Source organism: Mesoplodon bidens, assembly GCF_964165515.1.
Source record: "Mesoplodon bidens genome assembly, chromosome: 7".
NCBI classification, from domain to species: Eukaryota; Metazoa; Chordata; class Mammalia; order Artiodactyla; family Ziphiidae; genus Mesoplodon; species Mesoplodon bidens.
The window spans coordinates 73724724-73737022 of NC_138164.1; the positions used below are offsets into that span (position 1 = coordinate 73724724).

General features: G+C 40.7%; 1 protein-coding gene across 1 annotated transcript in view; it reads right to left on the minus strand.

The window, feature by feature from the left end:
• Window positions 1-12299, minus strand: part of RAB38 (RAB38, member RAS oncogene family) — a 63251-nt gene that overhangs the window by 27798 nt on the left and 23154 nt on the right. The window contains exon 2 of the mRNA XM_081238874.1: window positions 11622-11902. Within this exon, the coding sequence (XP_081095000.1) occupies window positions 11622-11902 (281 nt within the window). The remainder of the gene's footprint in view (window positions 1-11621; window positions 11903-12299) is intronic.

Consider the following 12299-nt stretch of genomic DNA (forward strand, 5'->3'; position numbering starts at 1 on the left):
GCCCGTGAGCCACAACTACTGAGCCTGCGCATCTGGAGCCTGTGCTCTGCAGCAAGAGAGGCCGCGATAGTGAGAGGCCTGCGCACTGCGATGAAGAGTGGCCCCCGCTCGCCGCAACTAGAGAAAGCCCTCGCACAGAAACGAAGCCCCAACACGGCCAAAAATAAAAAATAAAAAATAAAGTGCAAACATGGAAATCTTACAAAGATTTCAGACTCTCCTGCCTCTAATTTTGGCTCCCTTTCTTATAGGCACCAGGAAACTCATCAAGTCCTTCTGAACTCTTCTTCTGTCCTTTAGAATAGAGCTTATACCTCCCTCCCTTCAGTCTCCAATTTCCTCTAACTAAGCTCATCATTTTTCCTGCTTTTGGTTCCTGTTTCCAGACCATGCAGAAGAGCAACACATTCCCAGGGGCAACATCTCTCATCACACACAGTGATCCTCAAAGGGGATTGGTGGACAGCCAGTGTACCATTGACAGAGACATTTTGCAAAAATCTGAGGAGAAAAGGCTCCCTGGTCCCTTCATCCTGGTTCTGACACTCTACCCCAACAAAGAATTCCTGCTCTACCTGAATAGAACTTTTTCTCCAGGAATCCCCTAATTCTAACACATTTTTCTAAAGATACCATTAGAGAGGAATTAAGCAATTGAAGGCACATGGGCTGGCTCTAGAACAGGGTCCATACTTCAGTGGGCAGGATTGTCTGGGAAGCCCCTGAAACTGAGAGCAATTTTTGCATGCACGTGTATTTTCTTTAGAAAGACCAGTCATTTATTGCATACTAATCTTCCAGGTATTTCACGCTTATTAGCACTGATTCTTATAACAACCCCATAAAGTATTATCTCCATTTTTGATATGAGAAATGGAAGCTCAGCATGATTAAGGGTTTGGCCCAAAGCCACATAGCTTTGGGTCTGAGGCAAAAGCCTGACCCCTATCTACATGGCATCCAAGCCCACACTCTCCATACTCTGCCAAAGTGCCCCTCCATGCCTCTCAGGGCCTTTCTCAGGTTCAGAAGTCCATGGTGATGCTAGAGCCTGGGTCCAGCCGAGGACAGGGTTGTTTTTCTGGAACCAGAAAGACACAAGCACTCAGAGCGACTCACACCCTGCCTCATCTCTCTAAGCAATGCCCATCTATCAGAAGAGAGGGCTGAGCCACAACATGTAAGCTGGCCCAACAGTTAGCTATCTAACTGGTGCCCCAGACATGTAGGTGGGAGAGAGGAAGTCCCTTAAGGAAATCTGCAGAGGCTATATGGTGTGGGTAGGAAGAGAACAAAGATGTGGAAAATCTGGAATTTCCTAAGGCGAAGACCATAGAAGGATCAAGGCAGAAGGAACTGCATGTGAAAAGGCATGGAGATGAGTACTGGAAATGCTAAAATTCAGAGATTAAAGTATTAGGTGGGTGGGGAACAGAGAAGGCAAAACTCTGCCTTGTGTCAGACCATGTCCCTTAGCATCAAATCCTCGGGCAGAGAATCCTTAATAGACTAGAGTAGCCTGAACCCAAAGACTCAACAGTTTCTTTTTTAATATTTGTCTATGTCTTTATTTATAATTTTATCTCTGTCATTGTAAAGGCAATATAATCACATGTTTTTAAAAATAGAAACCAGAAACATGAAAATAAAATCACCCACAATCCCACAATCTAACAGCAGTCATCATTTGGCAAGAATTAACTCCTAACTTTTTTCATACAATTGCATACTTGGTAAACATACAAAACTCAAAAGACCACCCTACTTGATTTTTCTTAAAACTGCCAACTAACTAACAGGAACTTTTATTCAGTTAGTGCCTTTTCCTTAGAGGATTTAGAAAATTCTAACATAAAGCATGACATCTAGGGTTTCGCAGCCTCAGTACTATTGACGTCTTGGGCCAAATCATTCTTTGCAGGGGTGGGAGTTGGGAGGCTGTGTACTGTGCACTGTAGGATGTTTAGCAGCATCCCTGGCCTCTACCCACTTGATGTGAGTAGCACCCTCCTCTCCCCGATCAGTTAGGACAACCAAAAATAGTTCTAGTCATTGACAAGATCACCCCTGTTAAGAATCACAATTAAATAATACTAAAAACAATCATTTAACAAAAATATGCCTGTGCCTTATTGGGCCTGGTCTTTTCTGGAGGAGGGATGAGCTCTGTCTTGATCCTGCCTGAAAACAAAGATTCCTTGTAGGCTTGTTCTCATGAATCTCTGTGAGGTAGAAGATATTTGGAAAGTAAAGTGTCTTATCTTTGAGCCCACCGATGATTAATTACTAAAGACTCCCTATTGTTAAATCCAGGGGTGTTTCTCCCCTTCCTGTCTCACACCCAGAGCTGGATGTGTTTGGACAAAACAATATGAACAAAGAATGGCAACTGCCTCTGCCTTGTACAGTCCATACAAAGGGAATATCAGGACAAAAGCGCAGAGATGAGGGAAAGGCAAGTGACTGGCAATGTACATGTGAGAAAAGGCCCCTTCATTATTCAGTCCCTTCAATAATTCCAGGTGAATTGCTCTACTTTGTTACATTTCCTGGAAGACCTATTTACATGTCTCTGTATGTGTCATTAGACTTTAAACTTTCAGAGACCAGGCTACATTTTACCTTAACTATCTATCTATCTATCCCAATCCCTGGTCAACCGTGTATCAGTTCCTCCATAAATAGTTATTGTATAATTAGACCAGATTGGAAAAGGCTATACGATAGTGCAGTGTGGTGGCTGGGTGTACTATGAGCACATCTAGCTTGAAATCCCAACTTTACTACCTACCAATTATGAGATCTTTAGCTAGTCATTTATGTTCTCCAATTTAAACTTTAATCCCCTCATCTGTAAAACAGGACTAATAAAAGTACTTACAAGACTGTTTCAAGGATGAGCTATTGCATGTAAAGCCACAAGCACAAAAGAGAAGCTAAATGCTATTGTAAGACATCAGTGGCAAACTTTAATGAGTAGATGGCCAGATCAGATGGTAAAGAGTTCAGGCTTTGAAAGCCATCGGGCCTCTGTTGCAACTACTCAACTCTGCAGATGTAATGGAAAAGCACCCAAAGATAACATGTGCACCAATGAGCATGGCTGTGTTCTGACAACACTTTATTTATGAAATAAGGGCAGGCCACATTTGGTCCACAGGTAATAGCTTGCTAACTCCTGTTTTCAGATGTCTAAATTTGTTTTCTTTTTTAACATCTCTATTGGAGTATAATTGCTTTACAATGGTGCATTAGTTTCTGCTGTATAACAAAGTGAATCAGCTATACGTATACATATATCTCCATATCCCCTCCCTCTTGTGTCTCCCTCCCACCCTCCCTATCCCACCCCTCTAGGTGGTCACAAAGCACTGAGCTGATCTCCCGTGCTATGCGGCTACTTCCCACTAGGTATCTATTTTACAATTCGTAGTGTATATATGTCAATGCTACTCTCTCACTTTGTCCCAGCTTACCCTTCCCCCTCCCTGTGTCCTCAAGTCCATTCTCTACATCTGCGTCTTTATTCCTGTCCTACCCCTAGGTTCATCAGTACCAGTTTTTTTTTTTTAGATTCCATATGTGTCACCATACGGTATTTGTTTTTCTCTTTCTGACTTGCTTCATTCTGTATAACAGATTCTAGGTCCATCCACCTCACTACAAATAGTTCAATTTCATTTCTATGGCTGAGTAATATTCCATTGTATATATGTGCCACATCTTCTTTATCCATTCATCTGTTGATGGACACTTCGGTTGCTTCCATGTCCTGGCTACTGTAAATAGAGCTGCAATGAACATTGTGGTACATGTCTCCTTTTGAATTATGGTTTTCTCTGGGTATATGCCCAGTAGTGGGATTGTTGGGTAATATGGTAGTTCTGTTTTTAGTTTTTTAAGGAACCTCCATACTGTTCTCCATAGTGGCTGTATCCATTTACATTCTTATGTGTCTAAATCTGAATCAAGAAGTAGAGCTTACAGAAGATTCTTGAACTAGACTGTGATGAAATCAAAGTGATTCCTTGGATAGGTTGAGTTTTTAGCACCATGCTGTACAGACTACCATGAACGAGGTCTGGAGACTATTTAAAGTTGTCTAAGCATGAAACAGGAAGGACCTGGGCTGTAGGTAATGAAAATGTGAACCATGCAGGAGAGGATGACAAATGCAACTCCTACCTCCTGCACACCAAGCTGTGGTTATAGCCTCTGAGCGTCTGTTTCTATTTTCCTACAATGTCTTAGTCATAATTGGATCTCATATTATCTAGCAAATTATTAGCATAGACCTAGAAGACCTCTGGAGAACCAATTAGCTAAAGATAAAAATTAAAATGTTATTCTTAATTTATACTGATTCCTAAGCAGGTAAGTTGCTTGAATTTGAGACTCTTGTACCTAAGCTACTCTCAATTTCAAGAAATGATTCCATTTTTCATGCAGGGCATTAAGAATCTGTCAAAAACGATGATTCAAACAGCTGTACTACACACTAGTGGTCATTATATGAAATGCTCATGACTATTAACCATTGCCATCATTTCCTTTAATGATACCTTCTAACTCTGCTCTGGTTTTGCATTTTTAGATTGGGCCCTTCCTTTTATGTTCCTAAGTACAACTAGCTCTACGCAGATCGGCTAAAAAAATAAGGTTAAATGTGCTGTGTCCCAGTTAAGTCAGGGGAGGCACATCCTACAACCCCATCTAAAGTCTTTGGAGATGGATGCCTAAAACGTGGCCTATCTACTTCCCTTAGGGAATTCTGGCATTTTAAGAGGAACAGGCACCTAATAGTATTCTCTGAATCCAGAAAAGGCTTAATACACATTGTTCACAGCACAGACCTGAATAGTCATTCAGTACAAATTGTGTTGAATCAGTGAATGCACCAGTGACTATCAAGAATTTTTTCATGGATTGACATTTAAAAATTGGGAATAACAAGAAATGACCTACTACCCAAATTAAAAATAAAAAGATTTTAAAAAAATGATTAAAAAAGGACTTAGAATAACTGTCTACCCATACTCAAGTGCAATTATCTATGCATTTCCAGTTTGTATAAATGCATTATATATTTTTTCTAAAAGCCTATAAGAAGAAATGATGTGTGATCCTACCATTCAAGCAGCTTCTAGAAAACTAGCTACTTAACTGTTGCATATTTTAGCTTTCATAGCAATTTAATAATAATAATAATAATGGAAAAAGCTCACTAAACAATGGAAGACAGAAGACTTTCCCTTTAAAAGATAATTCTAGGCCAGTATTTCCTAAGCGTGTTCTATTAGTTTGTTAAGTGTTCTATGTGGCCAAAAACATTTACAAACTGCTGCATGGTATAGTCCCCTTTTGGAGGAGATAGTGAAAAAAACTATTATATGTATGACACACCATCATTTTAGAGATACACACTGACTAGAGGACATACCTTGATTCTGAAATGTTAACATAGGAAGGAACAAAAGGCATAAGTTAGAATCAAAGAAATAAGGTAGTAACTCTATGGTTTTAGGGAAATCACCTAAGTCTCAACTTTTTTTAAAAATGGTAACAATAATAATAACCTATTCTATAGGATCACGCTAAGGACTGAATGAGTTCATACACGTAAAAATCTGTACATAAAGTTAACGTACAGCAAACAGAAAGAAACATAGCCATTTTTATTACTGGAGATTCAGTATGCACATAGGATATCAAAGGCCTGAGAAGTCCTACAGCGAGGGGGACAGTGAAGCTGGATTTCTTAAATGCATTTGACCATGTATATTAATCCAGATTCTCAGTCGCAAGATTCAGAAGCTGATGCTGGCTAAACATGAAGTCATTTATTCAAGGGATGTTGGGTAGCTTGCAGAATTACTCAGTAGGCTACAGAAACAGTAGTCTAGAGAAACCGGATGGAGCCTAAGCTTCCAGAAACTCAGATCCTACATAGAACAGGCGTGATGAGGACACTGCTGCCAGCTACCACTGAGCACTAGGTCCTGTAATCTGCAAAGCTCCAAGGAATTCAACTTGAATGCAACTGTTCCTGGGGCCAGCAGTGATCCTGTTTCTGTGTCAAGCATAGGACTCAGCAAACTCTGCTATCTCCCAAGGATGGAGGTCTTTTCTGCCACCAACCTCCCCAGAAAAAAAATGGGTTCTGCATTGCACCCTCTTCCTCTAGTTGCTCACTTCTGAATCAGTATGATCTGTGGAATCTAGGTCATATGCCTGTGCCCTAGCTGCAAATAAAGCAGAGGAAAAAAGTTTTATGGACTCTTCCTGGGGAGGTGAGCCTCCCATGGCTAGAAGTTCCCCAAAGATAGCAAATGTGTTTAACAGTTACTGGAAACCCAAAACACATGAGAAATGTCCACTACACTGTGAAACACCTACTCCTCCCTCTAAAAAACTATAACTTCTTACAGAGAACACTAGTGGGTATATTCCTTCCCTTAGCAGGACACACATCAACATCTTTCTTTTTAGCTCCAGGGAAGAGACTAAACTTCAAAGGAGTTTAATGTTAGAAAGTGTCTTCTAGGGCACCCATTGATCTTAGAACATTCTGAGATGGGCCTAAAAGTCACTATAAATAGGGTAGAAACAGACAAGGAAATCTGCCTGGAGTAAGGCATGAGGTGGATGCTGCATGACTAGAGGGCACTGCAGTTCTCTCTGTGATTGTTGTTCTCATCACTGCTTGGGTAGATCCTACTTGCCCCATTACTTCCCATCTACACTGGCATTTTCCTGGTGTCCTGTTTCTGAACACAACCACATGGGAACCACCACAGCATAAGAACAAGATGGAGCAGCCTGGGAAGGGCTGAGATATAGAAACAGACCCTTCCTCTGAGTGCATGTATTGTGTGCACCAGAGCCAGGTACAGATGGGGACACCCAGACTGGCAGATGGGCTGTGGGGACAGGTGACAGAGATAATGTGGTATGTGTGTATGGTGGGATCAGATATAACACATCAGAGACCCCACGTACATTCTGTCACTTAATCTCACAACAACTCTAAAAGGTAGTTGGATGTGGCCATAGAGTGAATCCGAAGGAAGTAGCTGGTGGAGATTCAGGCAATGGGCACCAAGAGAGCAGCAGGTAAATGGGCCAGAAGGTCTCAGGGCCCCATCAGCCACTGAGATGGACCCGAAAGACAGGATTCTCAATCTTGGGAATGCACCAACAAGAGCAGACCAGGGCCCTCATTCTAAATAGACAAATCTGCCAAGACATATTATAAAGACTAAGCTTGGGCACAGGAATGCATAAAAGAGCTATTATTAGAGTTAAATATGATGAGGACAGTGAGATAGACGTATCAGAGATCCTGATCTATAGGCTGACCGTGTAAATTAAATTACGGACCAGAAATGGGGGGGGTTATTAATAATTATGCTAGGACCACAGGCATAAACAAGGAATGCTCCATAAAATGGGACACATGATCACCCCAGTTATATATTTCCTGGCCCTAGTGAATCCCCAGGCAGAATTCAACTAAACACGGCTAAGAAAAGGAAAGAATGCACAGGTTGAAAACTAAAGAAAATCTGACTTAAGAGAGACTCTTTTTCTTTTCTTTCCTTTGGTTTTTAATATTTGAAGAGATGATGTGAAAAATCAGAGATGCTAGCATACATTTATTTTTTATTTTTTCTCTCTTAATTCACAGCCAGAGGCTACCACGATTATTCCAGCAACAGCACAGGCAGGAAAATTCTTGTGGAAAGTTTCTTTAGAAGATTGAAGAGCAAGAGGGTAAATTTCCCTTGGCAGTGGGGTCAGCAGCAAGAAGGAGGCTGGTCTCAGTGACAAACTCCTTCAACACCCTGCTAGTTTCAGCTTCAGGTATGGCTGAGGTGATATACCCACAGGATTTCTCCAGGATGTGGCCATGAGGACAAAGCCAGACGTTGTGGACTTTGGCTCATGAGAAGTTTTGGAAACGTAAAAAAAAGGAAATCAGATGTTTATCACCAGACTGACTATGATGTCACTCAAGAGGACTTTCGTTGTTAGGAGATTCACTTTCTAAGAGAAAGATCTTTATGGGAAATGTTCCCTGATCCCAAAGGTAATCAACAAATGAATTGGTAGCTGTCTCCAAATGCTGCCATCTTAGCTTCAGACAGACGGTTTGATCTGGGCCTCTGTTTTGTACATGCTGAAATACTATCCTCAGAAAGTAAGTAGAGCTTTATCAGAGATCTTTTTTCAAAAAAAGACTTTTTGAACCATTTGACACTCCAGCTTGTCAACGCTGCAGTATTGTTCCTGCGTGTCTAGGTGTCAACTTTGAATACTAACTTGGCACCGGGAAGCCATTTTCATTATTAAGACATTCAGAAGGACAATGTCAACAGCAGTATGTTTGGAGGAAAGAGAAATGTGGGTTCTACCTTTCACAATGAGGCCTTGTACCCTCTTGGTCGTATTAGCAGTTCAGTGCCTTGTGGAATTCCCTCCACCCTCTCTCCATACAAAGCTTCTCTTCAAAGTTTACACTTGCAGGGATTTAGAGGATTAGAAATCCAGTATCTAAGTACATGGCGGGTCAGCCAGGCCTTAAGTTAATGAACATCATGCCCTTAAGCAGAGTTTGACACTGTAATTGTTGTGCAAGGAATGTCAGAGTGAGGTGAAAGAAAAAGTCCAGAATGTCCTTTGTCCCACAAGCAATTTCAACCCTCCCCACAAATGTATAGGTGTCTTCCTTCCTTTTATTTTCCTGTTAGCACATACTGGCTATCCATCAGCCCACCCCTGCCCACCCACCCCCCCAATTTTACTTATGTTTTGTTGTTACTGTTATACATGAAGTCAGGATTCTGTCTGTTTTGTAAGTTTCTCTATTCCCAGTGCCTGGTACATAACACGTGTTCCATAACATTTGTTGAATGAATGAATGAATGAACGAATGATGGAAGACTCCCCTCCTCATATAAATATGAGTCATTCAATGGATGGACCTAGAGATTGTCATACTGAGTGAAGTCAGACAGAGAAAGACAAATGTCATACAATATTGGTTATATGCAGACTCTAAAAAAAATGGTACAAATGAACCTATTTACAAAGCAGAAATAGAATCACAGATGTAGAAAACAAACTTATGGTTACCAAGGGGGAAGGGAGGGGATAAACTGGGAGATTGGGATTGACATATACACACTATATATACTATTTATATACTATATATAAAATAGATAACTAATAAGAACCTACTATATAGCACAGAGAATTCTACTCAGTACTCAGTAATGACCTATATAGGAATAGAACCTAACAAAGAGTGGATATATGTATATGTATAACTGATTCACTTTGCGGTACAGCAGAAACTAATACAACATTGTAAATCAACGAAACTCCAAGAAAAAATAAAAAATAAATGTCATTCAATATAGACTGCCCTCCAGATGTAAGATAACCAATTAAGAAAAGGAGTTCTCCAAAATTCTACTCTTTTACTCCTGTGCCTGGAGGCTTCAAAGTATGGAGCTAAGGAATAGGTGAATGGATGAATTCACCCACATTTTGGAATTTTTTAAAAAGCCGGACTAACATCCAAGAATCAGTCTCTTAAAAATGGAATATTTCTTAAATTTCTATAACTGAATCATATCTGCGAATGTTGCTTGACCAATCTCTCTTTACAACAATAAATTCTTCAAACAAACAAACCAAAAAGTTCAATGTCAGCCAAGAAGTAGAAAATGACAGATACTGTGTTCTGAATCAAAGGAAAAAAAATCCTAAAAAAAGAGGGGAAACAAAGGATTTTAAAAGGAAAGAAGGGGAAAAACATACAAGCACACTGGGGCCTCAAGAAGGAAAACAAGGAACGGAGAAGTAAAAATATCTAAACATAAGGCCAATTTAGAGACAGCACTGAGAGAAGGCAAGGCACTGAGACTCTCCATGAAACACCTGAAACAAAGGAACATCCCAACTATGACAAAATAAAGAGGCACCACCACCTTTTCCTCCTTCTCCATCACCTCCCACCCCAAGTGGCTGCTTACTCCTGCTGGTGTTTACACTTTAGTGATATTCTCATATCAGGTTTTTCTTTGTAATCTCTAAAGCCATTACCTTAATTCAAGGCTTTGTCATTTTCCTGTAGGAATACAATAACTACCATGTGGCTCTGTCTCCAGGTTTACTTGCCTCCAATCTACCTTTCCATAGTCCCCAGGGCAAATCTGACCATTCTACCCTCTGTAAAACCAGTCAGAGCCTCCTCCCCAGCCTATTTGAATGATGTCCATTCAAGCTATATTTTCCAGCCATTCTCTAGTGATGTGCACAAATGTTCACAACAAGGCCTAAGTGTGAACTTCCATAAGTGCAGAGACAATGCCTATCTTATTCACAGCTGAATCCCAGACAACTAGCACAGTGCCTGTGCTCCACAAGTATTCAATATGTGTGTTCCACAAATAAATAAAAATGGAAAAATAGTGATATAAAGCTATGCAGAATGCAATCTTAATAATGTAAAATGTGCATATATATTTATATGCGCACAGAAAAATGTAGTAAACCATTTACTTTTTTTTTTTTTTTTTTTTTTTTTGCGGTATGCGGGCCTCTCACTGTTGTGGCCTCTCCCGTTGCGGAGCACAGGCTCCGGATGCGCAGGCTCAGCGGCCATGGCTCACGGGCCCAGCCGCTCCGCGGCATATGGGATCCTCCCGGACCGGGGCACGAACCCGTATCCCCTGCATCGGCAGGCGGACTCTCAACCACTGCGCCACCAGGGAGGCCCAACCATTTACTTTTAATTCATGCTTTTTAAAAAGTTTTTCAACATTCATGATGATACTATTTTTCTCTCTGATACTGAGATACAAAAATATAAACAGAGACAAAACGGAGTAGAGAAAAAATTGTGCCCCCAACACGTCAGATCACAGCACAGGGCCTAATGGGAAGTGTAAAACCCCTCACCGTGCCGCACTGGATTCTGCATCTTCCAGCCCTGACGCTGCCCCACTTCCTGCTACTCCTCTACCACCCAGGAGAGTGAGCAGTACCAAGCCACACTATGTTCTTCACATTGGAATTTGCCATTTACTCTCTCACCCCACTCTTCTGGCATTCCCAATGTGCTAGTTCTGTGTTCTTGCTGTCTTTTCATTTCTAGGGCCAAGCACAATCCCCAGCATACAGAAGAACATAATAAGTGTTGCTCGGGTAAACTAATTCATACTTGAATGAAGCAGTGACACTGAATGTGAGGCCCATTTCTTTCATTGACTCTAAAACCACACTCACCTAACAGGGTTGCTGTGAGGACCAAATGAGAAAATGCACAAAAAGCATGCCTGACACAAATTAAGCCCTCAACAAATGAACACGGTTATTAAACATTAGCAATGTGATCAGGCATAAGTTGCTTTGCTGCCTTAGCCACTGTCATCTTAAATTGTGGATAATAGTTCCACTCATCCCCTTGAAATGAGAAAGAGCTTAAAGCAGTTTGGGAACTATAAATCACTAAACGAACACATACTATTAACATGATGATAATGACGATGATTATATGCCATTTTCTTTGTGAATCATGCCTACAATAAGTTTATCCTTTAAGGTCACATTACCTTTGCTGATGTTTCAAACCATCCTACGAAACCATGCTCCTTGCAGAACTGGTCCATCTTGAGGCCATTGTTCATGAGCACATCTTTCCCCTGGTCACATTTGTTGGCCAACAAAACCACTGACACTGGTTTGCCATTAGGGAGACTTAACTTTGAGTCCAAATCATTTTTCCACTTTGTCACTGCTTCAAATGTAGCTGGCCTGGTGACATCGAAGACAATAAATGCACCCATAGCTTCTCGGTAATAGACCCTCGTCATGTTTCCAAATCTTTCTTGACCTATCACCAAAAAGAAATAGAAATCAAAAACACATTACAGTTGTAAACTGAATCATACATGGGAACCCAATAAGACCTCATATGAGCAGACCACTCAGTAAAGTGCTTCATTGCTTATCTTTAAAGAATGCACTAAATATGCCGTCAGGCAGCTCTGTTTTTGATCTTTGAGTCCTGAGGGGATTCATTCATTTAATAAGTATTTATTGAAATGTCTGTGTACCATGTAACATTCCAGAACTGTGCTAATACAGTATCCCACTAGCCACATGTGGCTACTTCAGTTTAAATTAATTAAAACTAAATAAAATTAAAAATTCAGTTCCTCAGTCACACTAGCTAGCTACATTTCAAGTGTTCAATAACCACATGTGGTTAGTGGCTACAGTATTAGACA